The sequence below is a fragment of the Camelina sativa genome, chromosome 20 (assembly GCF_030686135.1).
Source record: "Camelina sativa cultivar CO46 ecotype springtype chromosome 20, ASM3068613v1".
Lineage (NCBI taxonomy): Eukaryota > Viridiplantae > Streptophyta > Magnoliopsida > Brassicales > Brassicaceae > Camelina > Camelina sativa.
The window spans coordinates 33,703,908-33,722,110 of NC_141899.1; the positions used below are offsets into that span (position 1 = coordinate 33,703,908).

General features: G+C 36.1%; 6 protein-coding genes and 1 pseudogene across 8 annotated transcripts; 3 read left to right on the plus strand and 4 right to left on the minus strand.

The window, feature by feature from the left end:
* The first annotated feature begins 386 nt into the window (after window positions 1-386).
* LOC147919806 (uncharacterized) lies at window positions 387-1,646 on the plus strand. The gene has a single exon (XM_087504113.1). The coding sequence runs from the start codon at window positions 387-389 to the stop codon at window positions 1,644-1,646; it is 1,260 nt and encodes a 419-aa protein (XP_087360239.1).
* Window positions 1,647-1,823: 177 nt separating this feature from the next.
* On the plus strand, window positions 1,824-4,078 carry LOC147919807 (uncharacterized; annotated as a pseudogene).
* Window positions 4,079-5,545: 1,467 nt separating this feature from the next.
* Window positions 5,546-5,980, plus strand: LOC147919808 (uncharacterized). Its single transcript, XM_087504114.1, has one exon. The coding sequence runs from the start codon at window positions 5,546-5,548 to the stop codon at window positions 5,978-5,980; it is 435 nt and encodes a 144-aa protein (XP_087360240.1).
* A 54-nt stretch (window positions 5,981-6,034) lies between these two features.
* LOC104772889 (uncharacterized) lies at window positions 6,035-7,326 on the minus strand. Its single transcript, XM_010497446.3, has 2 exons — window positions 6,599-7,326; window positions 6,035-6,500 (listed from the first exon to the last, which is right to left on the minus strand). Exons 1-2 carry the CDS (start codon window positions 7,324-7,326, stop codon window positions 6,035-6,037), a joined length of 1,194 nt encoding a protein of 397 aa, XP_010495748.3.
* A 567-nt stretch (window positions 7,327-7,893) lies between these two features.
* Window positions 7,894-9,162, minus strand: LOC104772890 (uncharacterized). Its single transcript, XM_019242220.2, has 3 exons — window positions 8,707-9,162; window positions 8,339-8,628; window positions 7,894-8,230 (listed from the first exon to the last, which is right to left on the minus strand). Exons 1-3 carry the CDS (start codon window positions 9,160-9,162, stop codon window positions 7,894-7,896), a joined length of 1,083 nt encoding a protein of 360 aa, XP_019097765.2.
* Window positions 9,163-10,666: 1,504 nt separating this feature from the next.
* LOC104771875 (putative ALA-interacting subunit 2) lies at window positions 10,667-13,861 on the minus strand. Its single transcript, XM_010496479.3, has 9 exons — window positions 13,486-13,861; window positions 13,252-13,313; window positions 13,078-13,152; window positions 12,884-13,000; window positions 12,702-12,772; window positions 12,314-12,611; window positions 11,938-12,227; window positions 11,776-11,861; window positions 10,667-11,189 (listed from the first exon to the last, which is right to left on the minus strand). Exons 1-8 carry the CDS (start codon window positions 13,565-13,567, stop codon window positions 11,816-11,818), a joined length of 1,041 nt encoding a protein of 346 aa, XP_010494781.1. The 5' UTR covers window positions 13,568-13,861; the 3' UTR covers window positions 10,667-11,189; window positions 11,776-11,815.
* A 2,934-nt stretch (window positions 13,862-16,795) lies between these two features.
* LOC104771876 (large ribosomal subunit protein uL14mz) lies at window positions 16,796-18,203 on the minus strand. 3 transcript variants are annotated; one of them, XM_010496481.3, is made up of 4 exons: window positions 18,079-18,203; window positions 17,933-17,968; window positions 17,644-17,732; window positions 16,796-17,411 (listed from the first exon to the last, which is right to left on the minus strand). In XM_010496481.3, exons 2-4 carry the CDS (start codon window positions 17,964-17,966, stop codon window positions 17,010-17,012), a joined length of 525 nt encoding a protein of 174 aa, XP_010494783.1. In that variant the 5' UTR covers window positions 17,967-17,968; window positions 18,079-18,203; the 3' UTR covers window positions 16,796-17,009. The 3 variants fall into 3 exon arrangements, with proteins under 3 accessions (XP_010494783.1, XP_019097612.1, XP_087362746.1); XM_019242067.2 differs by having other exon boundaries at window positions 16,796-17,408; window positions 18,079-18,183; XM_087506620.1 differs by having other exon boundaries at window positions 17,644-17,850; window positions 18,079-18,158.

Genomic DNA, 18,203 nt, shown 5'->3' on the forward strand with positions numbered 1-18,203 from the left:
AATTTTATTACTTTTGTATAAAAATTTAACTTTTGTTTACGTTGAAATAAAACATAAGTAAATTTTAATTTCTTAAGAAAAAAAAAAAAAAAAAAAAAAAGACCATATTAAGTAGGAGTGAAAGGAATTGATTGGAGATACTTAGTGGAAAGGATTTCACAAGGATTCCCTCTTTTGGACTTAGAATACTCTATCTCATTTAGTGTCTTTCACTAGTTTGAAGACTAGAGTCTTAGTGGAAAAACACGTCTCTGTTCAACCTTTTTCACCCAGTTTATCGTTACTTTTTGGGTTTCAAAAAGTAGATCTAATTTTCTAAGAAAAAAGAGAGAAAGTTTGTCCCAGATTCCAAGCTTTTGTGGCTTATTCTGGTCTCTGTTTCAATCATGTCTTCAGCTATGGATAAAGCCTTAATGGCTATGTCACTGAACGATGAGGAAGAGGTGCCTTTCGAGATGCCAGACCTTCCAGAATTCTCCTCCTGCGAAAGAAATACTCTCAGTTTGGTGGGGCGTACTCTGAACCCAGCTCATCAACCGATGAATCATCTGATCAAAGATATGCCAAGGAAGTGGCAGAAACTTGGAAGAGTAAGGGGAATTGCTTTGTCGCGAGAGAGGTTCCAGTTCATATTCAAGTATGAACATGATCTTCTAGAAGTGCTTGATAAAGGAGCTCAGACTTACAACCAGTGGGCTCTGGTTATGGATAGATGGTATGAGTTTCCCCCTGATAATTATCTGCAATTTGTTCCAATATGGATTCAGATCTGGAAGTTGCTGATATATTTCTACACAAAAAAAGCTTTAACGGCCTTAGGGGAAATCATTGGTCAAGTATTGGAGGTAGCTTTTGACCCTGATGAGCCTCAAGTGCAAGAGTTCATTAGAGTGAAGGTTTTGTTTGATGTGTCTAGACCACTAAGAAGATCAAAGGCGGTTGTTATTAAGAATGGTGGTACTACGTCAGTAAACTTTGAATATGAAAAAATTCAAAAACGCTGCTGTGAATGTCAGAGGCTCACTCATGAGAGGGAGATGTGTCCTTTATTCCTGAGCAAACAATTGCCTAAAGAGGAGGGTTCCAGAGTAGGTGCGACAGTTGACAAGGCTAAACCTGAGCCTGTTCTTAAACCGTCTGATCCGCTGTTTGGTGTTCTATCAGAAGATCAAGTTGGAATAGATCCAAACTCCAGAAGACCGCGTATTGCTCCTGAAGTTCTTGAAGGTATGAGACAATACTTGAGGTTAGGTAATGAGGAAGAACTGCTGATAAAAAGGGAACGGGTAAAGAAAACTGTAGGAGAGGTCGAAAAGGATCCCATTGGAAAAAAATCAATCCTGATGTTAGAACCTGCTCCTATCTTCCACCCAGAGGTGAACAAAGGGAAAGGTTTTGTTTTTGGTTTTGAAGAAGTAGCTGGTCCAAATAAAAACGAAGTCACTAGTCACCAAAGACCGGAAGCAAGTTCTTGGCCGTTGGATAATGTTGCTTCTTATTCCAGTAACCATCATCGTAACTTCCTCTCTCTTTCACAACCTTTTCAAGTCAGTCCGACGGTTTATAGGACTGGCTCTTTTGAGTCTGGTCCTTCTGGGATTGGCTCGAAAAAGGTTAAACAGAGGTACAGACTGTCCAAATACTAAAGGAAGCTCAAACCCAAAGCCTCGAGTCAAATAGAAGGCGTTCATAACTTGGAGAAGGGGTTAACCATTGGTGTGAAGGAGAAGAGAAAAGCAGACATAGTGGGATCAAGCACTGCTAAACAACTAAAGCTTAATCCCAAAGAGGCGATCCAAAAGGGGGGGATTGCCTAATGCCCAATGAGTATAATGAGCTGGAATTGCTAGGGCTTGGGACAGTCTCAAGATTTGGCAATTCCCCGTCTCAATGAAATGCGTAAGAAACATTTCCCAGAGATGCTCTTTTTGATGGAGACAATGAATCGGAGAGATGTTCTAGTAGACCTGCAAGAATGGTTAGGATATGACAGAGTTTTTACGGTTGACCCCATTGGAAAGTGTGGCGGACTGGCTCTGTTTTGGAAGAGTAGTATAAAGTTGGACTTCAAGTTTTTTGATAAGAATATGTTGGATGTCCAGGTTCAATTCGGAGAGTTAAATTTCTATGTTTCTTGTATATATGGAAAACCGGATAAGAGTAAAAGGAATGATGTTTGGGAACGAATCTCTCGGATTGGAATTGGAAGGAGAGATAGATGGTGTATCCTAGGTGATTTCAATGAGATTCTGCATAACGTTGAAAAGTTAGGTGGCCCAAGAAGAAGTGATGCCTCATTCAAGCCTTTCCACGATATGCTTAGTGCTTGTGATATGTTAGAGCTTCCGAGCCAAGGCAATAAATTCACATGGGCGGGTAAGAGAGGAGATCTTTGGATTCAGAGCAGATTGGACAGGGCTTTTGGTAATAGTGAATGGTTTGTTCAGTTTCCTGCTTCAAATCAAGCGTTCCTGGAAATGAGAGGATCTGACCATAGACCGGTGTTAGTGAAATTGATGTCCTCACAACAATCTTACAAAGGTCGTTTTAGGTTTGACTGTCGGTTTCTGCGGAAACAAGGAGTTAAGGAAGCAATAGTAAAAGCGTGGAGGGGACAGAGATCAGGTTTTACTCTTTCAGTTGCAGACAGACTTAGAGAGTGCAGAAAATCTCTAAGTGCTTGAAAAAAAAGAACTCTATGAATGCTTTTGACAAAATTCAGCAGATAGAGGTAGCTCTGGAGAAAGAACAGTCGGATAGGTGGCCAAATTTTCAGAAGATCTGAATAGTAAAAAGAGAACTTTGCCTGGCTTACAGAGAGGAAGAAAATTTCTGGAAATAGAAAAGTAAGCAAAAGTGGTTAAGAAGTGGAGATAGAAACTCTAAATTCTTTCATGCATCAGTAAAGAATAACAGAGCGCGAAAAAGAATAGAGAAATTAAAGGATATAAATGGGATCTTTCAGAAATCTGAAGCAGCAAAGGGAGAGGTAGCCTCAGCTTATTTCGCCAACCTATTTAAATCTTCCAATCCAGCTCCATTCAATGAGTGGTTCTCAGGATTATGTCCCAGGGTCTCTGAAGGAATGAACAAAGCTCTGATTAAGAAGGTCTCTGCTAAAGAAATCAAGGCCGCCACCTTCTCCATCAAAGCTTCTAGTGCTCCGGGACCAGATGGAATGTTTGCCTTGTTCTTTCAGCATTACTGGAATGTCATTGGTCCCCAAGTAGTTGGTGAGATACAGAAGTTTTTTGCAGAAGGAGTTCTCCCACCAGACTGGAATTACACCCACCTGTGTTTGATCCCAAAAACACATCGCCCTACAGAAATGACTAACTTGAGGCCTATTGGTCTTTGTTCAGTTCTTTATAAGATCATATCAAAGATTATGGTTTTCAGACTGCAACCGTTTCTGCCAGATATTGTCTCTGAGTCGCAATCAGCCTTTGTCTCAGACAGGCTCATCTCGGACAATATTTTGGTAGCACATGAGTTAGTGTACAGCCTGAGGGTGCATCCGACTATCTTTGGGGAATTCATGGCCATAAAATCCGATATGTCAAAGGAGTACGACAGGGTCGAGTGGAGCTATCTAAGGTCTCTCTTGCGGGCATTGGGTTTCCATAATATTTGGATTGATTGGGTGATGAGGTGTGTGACAACGGTTACCTACTCGGTGTTAATCAATGACCAACCGTATGGTATGATCTCACCGCAAAGAGGTTTGAGACAAGGGGATCCTCTCTCCCCTTTTCTCTTTGTTCTATGTACTAAAGGGTTATCACATTTGCTGAACAAAGCACAAGCGGAAGGAAGTATTGAAGGAATCTCCTTCTCGGACCAAGGACCATCGGTGAACCACTTGTTGTTTGCTGACGACAGCCTGTTCTTATGCAAGGCCTCCCTAGATCAAGCAGAATCTATTCAACGGATCCTAAACAGATATGGTGCTGCTACGGGACAGATCATTAATCTTTCAAAGTCCTCAATAACCTTCGGGTCAAAAGTGAATGAGATTTTAAAGAGATCTATTCAAGAAAAACTGGGAATTTTCAACCAAGGAGGAGCTGGAACCTAGTTAGGACTCCCTGAATGTTTTAGTAGCTCAAAAGTGGACATGCTCTCTTACCTAAAGGATAGAGTGAAAGGGAAGATGTCAGGGTGGTATTCAAGATATCTGTCTCAGGGAGGTAAAGAAATGTTATTGAAGTCAGTGGCTCTTGCAATGCCTGTTTTTGCTATGTCCTGCTTCAAATTACCAGTTTCTACCTGTGAAAACTTGGCAAGTGCTATGTCAGACTTTTGGTGGAGTTTTAATGAGCATTCAAGGAAAATCCACTGGTTAAGCTGGGAAAAACTTTGCCTTTCCAAGCTCAAAGGAGGTTTAGGGTTCAAGGACATAAAAACTTTTAACCAAGCCCTTTTAGCCAAGCAAGCATGGAGATTGCTCCAAGATGAAGATTGTCTTCTGTCAAAGCTCATGAAAAGTAGGTACTATCCTCTTGACAACTTTTTGGAGGCAGGAATGTCTAACTGTCCTTCTTTCGGTTGGAGAAGCATTCTTCATGGTAGGGAGCTTCTACTAAAAGGTCTGGAGAAAAAGGTAGGCAATGGAGAATCAATGTTCGTTTGGACTGAACCATGGATTGATGATAATGGAATGAGAGCCCCATGGAGGAAAAATACGTTGTTTGATGTTTGCTTGAGAGTGAAGGATCTTATAGATCAGTCCACTGGGTTGTGGGACGAGGATGCTATGGAAGACCATTTCTTTCCTCAAGATATAATCAGAATAAAAGCCATCAAACCCGTAAGGGATCATAAAGACTTTCATGTCTGGAAGCATAACAAGAATGGAGATTACACTGTCAAATCTGGGTACTGGCTAGCTACTCTGTCAAATAATTCTCAAGTGCTCGGGGAAGCTGATATTCAACCCTCTCTTAATGGGATAAAAGCTGAGGTGTGGAGCACTCAAACCGATCCAAAAATCAAGATTTTCTTATGGAAAGTTTTGTGTGGGGCTCTTCCAGTAGCAAGCTCTCTCAGAAGCAGAGGAATGGTAGGAGATGATATCTGTCAAGTATGTGGTGAAGTAGGAGAGTCTATTAATCACATTCTCTTTACTTGCCCTTATGCTAGACAGATTTGGGCATTAACAGAGTATCCTTCTCCGGAAGATGGATTTCAAAATGGCTCTGTTTTTTCCAATGTGTATCATCTGATCCTGAACAAAAATAATGTGCAATGGCCAGTTGAGCTGAGAAAAAGCTTTCCGTGGATTTTGTGGAGGATCTGGAAAAACAGAAACTCTCTTTGTTTTGAAGGGAATTTGTTCTCCCCTTTAGAGGCAAAGGAAAAAATTCTCGAAGATGTTGATGAATGGTTTCAGGCACAAGTGCAGGAAAATGAAGAAGTTGTCGAGACTCAGAGACCAAGGCGCTTTCAACCGGTAACAGAAGTGTTGGAAAATCTTGTCTCATGGGCTAGACCTCAAGATTCCTAGGTAAAGTGTAATGTTGGCTTCTCGTGGTCAAATAGAAACATGGTTGCAGGAGGAGCTTGGGTGGTGAGAAATGATGAAGGTATTGTCTTACTGCACAGCAGGAGATCTTTCTCTAGCATTAGAGATAAGCAAGAAGGAGTTTATAGAGTCTTGGTATGGGCGATAGAAAGTATGTTAAGTCACAGATTTTCCAATGTGACCTTTGCCATTCAAGATAAAACTCTTGTTGGGACGGTTAACAGGCCGAGAGCATGGCCATCCTTTAGGTTTCAGTCTATAGAACTAAACAGGCTTTTGTCAAGGATCAGTGGATGGTCTTTGGAGTTTGAGTTGGAGCAAGATAACAGAGGAGCGGGTCTCATCGCTCAAAGCGTCACTAGGGATCTAAGAATGCAATCTTATGTTGCAGTGTCTTACCCGCAGTGGCTCCGTTCAGTCTTTGAAGAAGAGACCCTCTTTTCCTCTTTCTGCTGATGGTGGTTTTTGTTAAGGGATAGAAAGTTTTTTGGTGGCATGTAAAGTTAGATGTTAGGAGTTGGAAAATATGGAGTAATTGCTCTGTCCCTGTAATTTTGGTGGGCCTGTACCTGTTTCAAACCCATTTGTATGCTCTCGCATACCATTTCTAATATAATCAATCCAGTTGAAAAAAAAAAAAGTAGGAGTGAGGGAAAATGGATGAGGCCAGTAAGGAAATGCAGTGGATCTTAATGGACCTTCCTCTGTATAGAAGAGAGTGCAGGTTTGGGTGGTGATATCGTAAACACCAAAATTATGTCCCACGAAATAGATGCAGTTAGGCTTAAGACCTGGAGACGAGCTCGCTGGAACACACAAAGCTTCACCATGCCCAAGAAAAATACAAAGATCTCCAATATCTTCGGTGTAATACATATCTTTGTATCCTGTATCCGATCTATGCTTCTCTTTAAACACCAAGAACCTCTTTGTTTTTTGCACGACTGTGTCTGACTCAAAGTCGTCCCCGTAGTACCTTATAACTCAAACATACGAGAGAGCCATTATAACGAAACAGCTATATAATGTATACTTAGAAAAGAAAATAACAAAATATATCTAGTACGTACGTACCATGAGATGAGGAATTGTTCCCCGGAAGGTGACTCCACTAGATGATCTGTCCTGGTATAAGAATTCATCTGCTCCATTTCGTACAACATATACTGAGGAAGATCTTTTTTCCAAATGAGATCATACTCGGGCTTGTCTTTCTCTTTGAAGTTGAGACCAAATGAGCACAAGTATTCGCACCCAGGGCTTGGAATGTAGAATCTCTGATCTTTCTTAGAGTACATGAGACTTGAGTATGGGCATAGAGACTCATGCCCATGCGTGGTTTTAATATCGATCCACCGTAAGTCCTTGTGCCTATATAGCCTAAGCCGAGATACCGATAACTTGGTAGCAACGACCCAGTCATCATTTTCCAGGTCAGGAAAAGAGGACATGGCAAGGTTTTGGATTTGTGAGCCTTTTGGAAGAGGAGGTAGATGAACAGAAACAGATTTTGATTTAGGGTCAGAGGGCTCGTAATAGATGTTTAGACGAACGTTGTCCATATCACGGAGTAGTGTTTTTTCCTTCATGTGAATATTCACTCCATTATCATTAAATCCTGTACTCATTGCGTCTCGGACTTCTCTAGCGAGACACTTGTTCTTGATTATGATTTCATTTTCACCCTCTGATCCGGACCTTCTTGATATCGAGTTGTTACCATTTGACGAACCTCCGACCTTAAGGAGGTAGTCAATCAACATTAACGGGTAGATCGGCGTAGAAGAACCCCACCGAACCATGTTATTGTGTCTCTGCCAAAATGTAACCATACAAAGAGAAACACAAAATAGTAGAACCATAAAATAAAATCATATTAAATGGGTCGGTGACTATTTAATATGGTTTTATTAAACCATATTAAACTATTTTATAACTATTTAATATGGTTTTATTTTATGGTGACTATTCAACCATAATAAATGGGTCGGGTTGAATCCGCCCATGAAAATCTCCAACCCATGTGGGTATGGATCAGGTCGGGTCGGGTTACCTATTTTGACACTCCTATGTATCTCCACCAAAGATATATTGATGGAGTTCTCACCATTAAAAAAAAGTTTTAAAACATATAACGAAAAAAAAAAAAACAGATTGAGATATTTACGAAACGTCTCTCATTTTTTAACATATCCACTTGACACTTGTCATTTTTGATTCAATTAATTTTCTTTTTTATTTAAAAATAGATAAATATTTAAAATTAATAAAATATTATATTTAAGATAAATGCATATATTTTTATTGTAAAAAGTGTATTTCTTTCAAATAAAGCATATATGTAAAAAAAAAGAAATACAACAATGCCATCAAAGTAATTTAGGAGTGAGAGAAAGTGGATGAGGCCAAGAAGGAAATTCAGTGGAGCTTAATAGACCTTCATCAGTGGAGAAGACAGTGCAAGTTTGGGTGGTGATATCGAAAACACCATAGTTGTGTCCCATGAAATAGATGCAATTAGGCTTTAGACCAGGAGTAGTGCTCGCTTTGACACAAAAAGCTTCACCACGTCCCAGAAAAATACTAAGATCTCCAATGATGTCGGTGAGATACATGTATTTTGTTTTACTATCGGATATCTTTTCATCCACTCTAAACACCTTGAATTTTTTTGTGTTGTGAAGTCTAGAGTCGTCCCCAAAGTACCTTCAAAGACATGATAGAGTCACAAAATGAATGAATAAAATTAACTTCTAATATTTAAAACTCAGATGTGTCTTAACAAGAAACAAATTAAAGTCAAGAAATACATACCATGAGATAAGGAATTGTTTACCGGAGGGTGACTCCACCATGTGGTCTGTCCTGGTAAAGGCATCCATCTCCTTCAACTCATACAAGTCATACTTAGGAAGAACTGTTTTTCGCACCTCAACAAACTCGAGCTTATCCTTCTCCTTGAAGTTGAGATCAAAGGAGCACAAGTAATTGCATCCAGGAGTTGGAACATAGAACCTTTGATCTTTCATTGAATACATGATACTCGAATACGGACTTATAGACTCATGTGTGGTTTCGATATCGATCCACCGAAAGTCCTTATTCTTCTTACTATTATTATTATTATTATTATTATTATTATTATTATTATTATTATTATTATTATAATTATTATTATTATTATGTCTATAAAGCTTCAGCTTAGAACCTGAAAACTTGACAGCCAGTACCCAATCTTCATTGTTTACGTCAGGACGAGAGGACAGCGCTAGGTTTTGGATTTGAGAGCCTTTAGGAAGAGGTGGAAAGTAAAAATTGCCGTATGTCTCTTGACTTGACATGTATCTCATTGGAATGTAGAGATGATCACTTGCAGTCAACTCGGGGCATGTATATTCTGTCTGCTCCACCATGTGAATATCTCTTCCCATTCGGTCAAATCCGATATTCATTGTACTACGAACAACGTCTGCGAGTTTCGGGTCTTTAATCAAGACTTCTTTTTCATCCCATGAATCTTGCGCTCTCTCTATGCGACCATCTGAAGAATCTCCGACCTTAAGGATATGGTCAATTAACATAAACGGGTAGCTACCGAGACTAATTTGCGTAGACGAACTCCACAACGTCCGAAGCATCATGTTGTGTCTCTATCAATATGTAAGTATACGTTAACTAATCAAACAACAAGATTAACAATATATAGTGTAGTAGTTAAATAAGCACTAATTATTGTATAAAATAATTAAACTTACGAAGACGTTTTTGTTAACAAAGGGCTTCAAGATTTGGCTTAAAAGTTGAGGCATATTTCAAAAATCTCTAAACTATGTTGAGGTGATGATTTCTAGTGTGGATCTTCTCTCGTCTTCTCTATAGAGACTTATGCTTGAACACCAAGTTGACATTAAAGACGAGAATAATATTTTTAAGGAAATAAATAATTGAACATATATATTTGATGGTAGGAGGGTAAAGAAATGAGATTATAAGAGATTTAACTCAAGGTTCATCCCTTAAACCAATATATATTATTGTCATCATCAACTCTCCATATTTAATAACATCTCCAATCTTTTATTGTCCAAAATAGTTATTCTATTATTCTCATCATCACACAATAAAAATGTCTCAATAACCAAATTACAAAGTTGAATCAAGAACCTATGATACTCTTGTGCATCATTATGTTACTTGCACAAAAATAACAATCCGCTTAGGTGCCCTAACAGTGAAAGGAAATATAGTCTCAAGCTTTGGCAAGTTTGATAATTGTTGTTGTTGACTCTGGTTAGATACACAATGAGCCATTATTGTACAATGTAAAGTTGATGTCCACACTTTTTTACTCTATATAATCTCTAAAGATATTTTTTTGGTACTCTCTATATATACACGAAATTGCCGTGAAATCTTTTCTTCCAGTATTGTTTATTTAAAATTTGTTGAACTTGGCGTCTAATAAGATATAGTGATGTACTCTTTGTATAACTTGAGTCTTGATCATTTCCTTAAAAGTTGTCATGTCTTTACTTCTTTTTTTTGTATGAAATTATATGCTGTTTTTTTAGTATTTGTCATGCCTAATTTATATGCTTGAACTTGGTGTCCAAACTTTTGTATTTCCTTAATAATGTTCTTTAATGTCAGCTTGGTGTTCAAGGTTATCTTTGTAGACAGTATTCGTCTGAGATGTAAATTGTACAAGAACTAAACCACAATATACTAATAGTTCAAATTTATAGATATAATTGTAATCAGATCAATGTTGTTAATTACGTGTGGCAGAGACACAACACAACAACAAGAAGATGGTTCGGTGGTACTGGTCTATGCCAATCTACCCGTATATGTTACTTGACTACATCCTTACACTCGCATATTCTGTCAACGAATGTCCAAATGGCCGCATAGCCATACAGGATTGGTATTATAAAAAAAAACACGTTGTGATTAAGGACAAAGAGCTCTTCGAGGAAGTCCATTTGGATTACGCATTTACACCGTAACATGCTTCCTCAAAGAACATAGGATCAAAAATATACAGATTTGGCAAGTTTTTTCTGGATGTGTAGTAGTGAATTTTGTCAAAAATGTAAATAATCGAATCGAAACCAAACAAAAACTGAACTAAAGCTTGTATTTGTCTGGAACTCATCAGAGTTTATTCAATTGAATAAATCAGAATCAGAATCAGCAATCAGATTACAAATCCTGGAAATTAAAAAACACAGACAATTCAATTTCAACTCTCTCTTGACCTGATTTCGTATAGAGATTTTGTCCTTAACTTTGCATCATCAACAACATATCCAATCTCTCTTGTATATCGTCCTGAACATTCTCTTCTTCTCATCATCACAGATTCAAAAAGTCTCAATACCAATAGACAAAGTCAAATCAATAACCTATGATACTCTTGTGCAACACCATGTACAAAATCATTGAGAGTGCAAGAGGAAGAAAGATTACAATCCGCTTCGGCGCCCTAACGGAAAGACTATCGACGCAACATCCTTCTTCGAAAATAGTCTCAAGCTTTGGCAAGTTTGAGAATTGCTGTTGTTGTTTCTGGTGAGATGCAATAAGCCTTGGTGCTACCTCTCCCCATGTTTGAACAAACCTCATTTCCTTGGCCATTTTTTTTTTTCTTTCACCCAGTTCTCTTTTCCCCGACAACAATCCGATGCAGCAAAAGGAAAAACACGGGTTTAGTTTGAGAAAGAAAAAAATGGATCTTTTACGAGTGAGGAGGGCAGAGGAAGATTGAAAGATGCTTTTGACTTGATGAACGAAAGATCTTTCAATGGGAGAACTTAGAGGTGCATATGATGTGGAGAAGACAAATGGGAGAGGCTATATAGAGAGACTTCAGGTGGCAAAGATGGAAAATTGAGAAGAAAACATGAGGATTTTTCGGGATATGGATGAAAATAAATGTAAGGTTTGCAGAACGCCAGTGATGCATTCTCTATAATGCTTTTCTTAGATTTGCTAAACTTAGAGGCTCTAAAAACAGATATACCCAATTAAACCCATCACATTAGAGATTTAAGAGTAAAAGAAGGGTCAAACAATTATCTTTTCATTTAATCTTTAGAACCCGAACACAAGGATCATAGAGAGAACGGAGGAACCTTCAGTTTTCTAGAACTATAGGTTCACAGAGAGGTTATGTACTCCTTTTATCTAGATGATCATATATATAGTGACAAGTTACAGCTCTTGAGTATGTAGGAATATATATGAACCTGGAATCGGAATCTGTCAGAGTAAGAATGTAAGAGCTTCTCAACTTGAAAGGCTTTTCTTGTTCCAAGAATTGTCCCCATAAGGCCTGAGATTGAGAATGGTGTACATAAGCAATTGAACAAAAGAAAGGGTTTCTGCCAATGAATGTATCCTTTTTTTACCTCGGATTTTTCAAATGGAGCAGCATGAAGATGATGGATATGACTATGGAAGAAGAACCAACGACGATATAGGTGATGCCGAGGAAATCATTTCTTCCTCCTAACCAATTTGATGTGGAAAGAATAAGCTTCTTCTGCCCACTAAAGCTGTAAGTGTTGTAATTGTTCATCAAATTTACTTCAACAACGTTTCCAGGTTCCAAGTCCTCTTCAATTCTTCCATATAATTTCCGGAAGCTTAGCAACGCAGCTGCTCGCATCCACACGATAAAGTCCTCTTGGTCACTTAGCTGCAGATTAAACAGCATTGCCTAAGCTAAACTATACGATTTTAGATTTTTATGGTAATAGAATTAAGTGGTTAAAGAATGCATACTGGAATTTTCGGATCCAACTTTGCTCCACCAATCAAAGTTCCATTCTGGAAATTGAGAGGATACACATTCTTTCCAAACTTGTGCTCGCGGTCACTTCTCCACGCAATGTTATTCCGGCTCACCTTCAGTTTCGTTCTTTCACGAGCAAACGCAAATGTATCATTGAACATACTCCAAGCCATCAAACCACAAGGAACAATCGGGAGGCCATTAGCTGACTCCTCAGGTTCACAAGAACTTGTGTGGCTATACTCAAGTCCATGTAACAGTTGCTGATCACTTCTACTCTTTACATACCTGCAAACAAAAAATCATCGGCCACCAAAAGTTGGACTTTCTCATCACCAAATTTAATAAGTAAATGAACAAGGGATCTAGCTAATTTACCGACGGTGGTTTTGATAGTAGTTATCGAGCTGGTAGTAGATAAAAATTGGAGCTTTCATATACTTTTGTACCTATAATTGTACATACAGAATGAATGATACTGAAAAGTAGTAAAACGCACCAATATGCAACAATGAAGAGGCTACTGGTTGGGGGAATCAATGGAGCAGAAAGAAATTTACCTTCAAGAAACGCGTACAATTCTTTGGGATAGATGAATCAGTTATATACAACAGTTTGTTGGTTTTAAATTCTTCAGGAATGCAGTCAACATCATACCGGTCTATAACTTCAATAGCCTGCCATTGAAAGGATTTAAAACCTCAAACACAATAGAAAACTTTCAAACCATTTCATTCGATTAAACGAGACTTACATCACGAGAAGCACGAAGAGTAATAAGGCCAATGGGAATGAAAACAAAACCCATCAGTAGAAACACTGTTATAACCTGCAAAGAAATGTAAAATGTAAAGTTGCAAGAATCAGAAGAAAAATAAAAAGCTTAGCTTTTTTTCATGTCACAAAGATTCATGTTACTACTACTAACCGACGTTGGTGTTAAGACTGGCTTACAAGCTGGGAGTTTCTGCTGCTTAAACTGATACAGAGCTGCCAAATCAAAAAATGTTACATCAGTCTAATAAAACAATTGCAACAAATCGATACCAAATCACATCAATTTTTTTGCCCTAGATTAAAACCGTAAGAACGAACTATAAAACTAAAGACTCTGATTGAAACTTCGAAATCCTTAAGAGAGAAGAAAGCGTTATGATTTTACCTTTAGATCGTCTGGATCGTAAGGAGGAAGAATGATCAGAAGCACGATTCATCGAAGTGGTCGATCCTTCCACTTCCATCATTATTATCCCCACTGTCTACACTACTTCAGCAATACATCGGGGAAGAAGATATTAATTCTCTTTTGCGGCGGGGGGACAAAAAAAATCCGGCGTATCTCACCGGTGGATTGATAAATCGCTTTGGTCTCTCTCTCTCTCTGGGTGAATTCACCTGATCTAGATTTTTGTTTTTGAATTTGTAAATTAAAATCTTTCTTTCTTGTCTTCAATAAAATTGAAAGGAGGAAAAAATAACCAGAAAAATTTTAGAAACTGAGGACTCGATTTGAAAAGTTTTATTATATATGGAATAAACTAAAATATTAGGTTTATGCTGCTAATATGTTTTTTATTTATTTAATTGGATCAATTGTTGATAAAGAAACCAATTGGCGAAATAATATAATAAGCGAAACAGTAGGGACTATTTATGATATTAAAAAGCTAATATTGGAAACAGCTGCAAAACAGGGGGGCATCTGCAAAATAGGTTCGCAGCCTCGTTGAAGGCTTGAAGCAATACAACATGTATTGCTTTAAATTTTCTTTGACATTCCCTTGAAATTATAAATATTTTTTTAAAAATAAAAGTGAATCCGAACAGAAATTGTTTTTGGCTTTCATTTGAATTTTATATTTAATGGACCAAAAAAAATGCAAAGCACAAAGGCCTATAATTAACCTTGGGGACTTTATAAAGTTTAAAGCAACTTAATTCCTTACTAGATTCGGACCCGCACATACGTGCGAGATTGATTTCAAAAACTTAGTTTGCTATTAGAATTATAATATATTATATATGTGTGGGATTATGTCTGTAGCCGTATTTTTTAAGGAATATTAACGTTCATAATCCAAATCCATACCAGTTTAATATTTGATTTGTTTTTAATTCCATTTATACAAAAAGAATGATCATATTTGTTTTTATTATATGTAAAGACAACTATAATTAAAATAATAGTATAAATAAATATAAACCAAGATCCGCAAAATTTTCAACATAGTATATAAAGTATATAATTTAAATTAATATTTTTGACAACTGATAATATTTCCATTTTTTGAGATAGTGAATGAATCTAAAATCATAAAAAAATTATAAAGAATATGCTATTTTCAAAATAGTATATTGTGGTTAGATTATATATTACAAATATAATAACTATTTTCATAATTGAATAAGTCAATATAATCTAAAAATTCTCTTCTTTTTTTTGGTTTTTTTCTATTTGTTATAATAATATTAATTAGGGTTTAGTTATATTTTTTTTTTTCGTACTTGATTCTTGTGTGATCCAACATTTTTCATGGTTAAAACAATGCATAACACACCCTTATTATTATCCATCTTAAATAAAAGATAGAAAAATACCAAAAAATTAAATTCTTAATGTTAATGTGTATCACATACACATGAGTTAGATTCATGCTCCAAAATATCGAGGCAAAGTTTTCCATCTTCAATAACAAAGCACACAAACTAATAATATACAAAATCACTTTAAAACAAAATCAAAGAGACAAAATTTCATCATTTAAAAAAAATACATCATTTAACATTCTGCTCATGAAAATATTAACATTTTGGAATGTTTAGTGTTTGTACTAATTCATATCACCAACAATCCAAAGAATCGATGACACATTTTGGCTTGGATGGTTGAAAACCAATCTCTGCAATTATTCTCTTTCCCTTGCACAATCAAACATCAATAAGTTGTGACCTGCCCAAATTCTCCCTGCAATAACATCCCCCAACATCAAAGTATAAACTGTATCTTGGTGATTTCTTTGATCTAATAGACAATTCAACCAAGAATTCAAATTCAGGAAAGTACAAAAATTTTCATTTAGCTCAATGAGTCGGTTTTAGGATCCATTTTCTATCAACAACTCTTCCAGATCTTCTATATATCATAATTAATAATTTTGATGATTTTATAAGAACTCGATTTTTAAGCTTTTCCAATCAAAATGTGTGTCAGGTAAAATAAAGATCAACTCACCATAATATAAAATCCACCAAAAAAACTAAGAAAACTTAAGAATAAATATATTAAAGTACCATTGGTTTGAAGAGATAGTGACACACAAGTGGAGAAACAACCGTCTCATGCTTCATTTGAACGCTGAAATCAAGAGTAAAAACTCAAATTAGATTCTACTACAATTAGCAAAAAGAACAAAAAAAAAATATGTGCTATCAAAATTGAAACAAAAAAAAAATGTATATATCCAAGGCTTAAACACAAATACTATGTTATATATATAGGAAAAAGTCAGATATCTGTTTGAAAATTTTCATTTATTGTTAAGATATTTTTTGCCAAAAATATTGCATAAATTTCCTAATTGTTTGTTGATGGTTTCCACAAATTTTGCCATCATATATTTATCCATATTTTTGTTTTAATATTTGTTACATGACTAAAAGAATATCTTTAATTTATAAGTATAACAACAAATCTTATTAAAATTTTCAGGATATCGGAAATATAGTATCAATCGTTTTTTATTAAACATAATATTTTAAAATTAGAATTTACACAAGGATTTTGTAGATCCGTAATTTACCTAAACATTAATATTTTTTTTTTTTGACAACCATTAAAATATCACTTTTTGTAATATTTTTTTATTAATCAACTTGAAATCAATATTGAAGAGTATATTCCTTTTAAAGATATTTCATTAGTTATTTTCTTTTTTATAATTATTCTTTTATTTCCATAAAATATATTAAATTTTAGAACAAATTTGAAAATCTAACATTATCTATTTCCATTTTTAATAAACCAATATTTGTTTCCTTAAATTAACCACATAATTTATGATAACAAATTAGATTTGACCAATTCTTTACCCAATCAAATAGTTATCATTATATTAAAATAAAATTTTGTTTCCAAAAGTATCTCAAAATATATTACGAAATTAAATATGTTTACATGTATATATATTTTTGAATTGAAGAGTCTAATTCTTATGGTAATAAATTTAAATGATTGTATATGTTTGGATACGGATTTAGAAGTTAGAACCCATCCTCTTAGTCACATTAATCACGATCTGAATATGAATATACCGGGTCAACCCGAGATCCAATGGCATTTCATGTAATAATCTCTTAATCTATGTCTAATTATTAAAAATGCTTCCCTTTTAATAGTATAGATTAGGTAACATAACACTAGAGTTTACTGAAGAGCACCATAAATATTCAAAGTGAAGAACAGCTTCTTCTTGTTTTTGGCTATCATTTGAATTTAATATTTCATGGACCAAAAAAAAAAAATCCAAGGCACAAAGGCCTATAAACCTTGGGGACTTATGAAAGTTTAAAGCAGCTTAATAATTCCTTATAACACAAAAAGAAAAAACATGAGGTAACACTAGAGTTTACTGAAGAGGACCATAAAAAAAAAAAAAAAAGACATAGGAGGATTATTATTGTTGTGTCTCAAGCAATGTGTTGAGCCAAAGCAAGAATCTTGAGATGTTTCTTCTTGCGAAGCTCATGCGGAACAGGACCAAACACTCTAGTACCAATCGGCTGGCGATCGGTTTTGGTCTTCTTGTCTTTACTGTCGACAAGAACAACAGCGTTATCATCAAACCTAACTTCGCTTCCATCAACACGACCTCTCTGCATCGCAGCACGAACAACCACACCGTAAACAACCGCTCCTTTCTTCACTTTACCGTTTGGCATTGCTTCTTGCACGGAAGCAACTATGGTATCGCCAAGACGAGCTCCCTTTTTCCCCTTTAGAGCTTGAATACACTTCACTTTCTTCGCACCCGAATTGTCCACTACTTTGAGAACTGTTCCCATTTGAATAAATGTCCTGCGCTGTTGCTGCTGCTTTCCACCAAAATCAAGAAGCTTTTAAGACATTTCAAATAACCATTTTGATCCACTAATCCGCATTGATTCAATCCAAGCAGAATCGACAAATATGAAACACTCACTATTGTTGACAAAAAAAAAAAAAAAAAAAAAAAAAGAAACACTCACTAGTAGTATCGGTTCAAAATCAACAAATACTAAAATTGCAAGACATATATATCTGTTTAAGAAATTGGTTTCTGACCTGAGAGAGGATAGTTTCATTCATCATTCCATTAAAAGAAGTACTCATCAAACCAACATTGTTAAGACCTCCAAGCAATGAACGTCCTCCTGCTCATGATTTGTGTACGAATCAAAATCAGATAGATAAAAACTCTAAAATATTTTTTTAACGGCAAAGATCTGATTTTTAGCCAAACCTATCTATACACAGTCTATAAAATTGAATCTGCAAAACATAAACCGAGAATCTATGGTTATAAGAAACAAGGATGAGATCAAAGGAGGAGGAATAAAGTAGTTTCCATTACCTCGGGATAATCTGGAAGCGAGAGCTGCCGCCATTTCTGCAATTGAAATTTGCGATCTTTTAATACCAATTAACAAAATAAAATAAAACAAAAGGGATTATAGCGAGAGAGAGAGGGAAGAGATCGAACTGGTTATTGAAACTTACGTGTTGTTGTTAATGGAGAAGGAAAATAACAGATTCGTTGCAGCAAGTGACGACTGATCGAGCGAGCGAGGGCGGAGGAGGGGAGTATGAGTATCAGGAAAGGTTTAAGCGTGGCAACAAATAGT

Coding starts and splice junctions, on each gene's coding strand:
- LOC147919806 (XM_087504113.1), top strand. CDS start 387: ATGTCTTCAGCTATGGATAAAGCCTTAATGGCTATGTCACTGAACGAT.
- LOC147919808 (XM_087504114.1), top strand. CDS start 5,546: ATGGTTGCAGGAGGAGCTTGGGTGGTGAGAAATGATGAAGGTATTGTC.
- LOC104772889 (XM_010497446.3), bottom strand. CDS start 7,326: ATGGTTCGGTGGGGTTCTTCTACGCCGATCTACCCGTTAATGTTGATT. Junction 6,501..6,598: donor GAACAATTCCTCATCTCATG/GTACGTACGTAC, acceptor TTGAGTTATAAG/GTACTACGGGGACGACTTTG.
- LOC104772890 (XM_019242220.2), bottom strand. CDS start 9,162: ATGCTTCGGACGTTGTGGAGTTCGTCTACGCAAATTAGTCTCGGTAGC. Junction 8,629..8,706: donor AGCTGAAGCTTTATAGACAT/AATAATAATAAT, acceptor AATAGTAAGAAG/AATAAGGACTTTCGGTGGAT. Junction 8,231..8,338: donor AAACAATTCCTTATCTCATG/GTATGTATTTCT, acceptor ATGTCTTTGAAG/GTACTTTGGGGACGACTCTA.
- LOC104771875 (XM_010496479.3), bottom strand. CDS start 13,567: ATGATGGAAGTGGAAGGATCGACCACTTCGATGAATCGTGCTTCTGAT. Junction 12,228..12,313: donor AGTTGGATCCGAAAATTCCA/GTATGCATTCTT, acceptor TTTAATCTGCAG/CTAAGTGACCAAGAGGACTT. Junction 11,862..11,937: donor CTCCATTTGAAAAATCCGAG/GTAAAAAAAGGA, acceptor TCTCAATCTCAG/GCCTTATGGGGACAATTCTT.
- LOC104771876 (XM_010496481.3), bottom strand. CDS start 17,966: ATGGCGGCAGCTCTCGCTTCCAGATTATCCCGAG. Junction 17,733..17,932: donor CGCTTCCAGATTATCCCGAG/GTAATGGAAACT, acceptor AATCATGAGCAG/GAGGACGTTCATTGCTTGGA. Junction 17,412..17,643: donor ATGAAACTATCCTCTCTCAG/GTCAGAAACCAA, acceptor GGTGGAAAGCAG/CAGCAACAGCGCAGGACATT.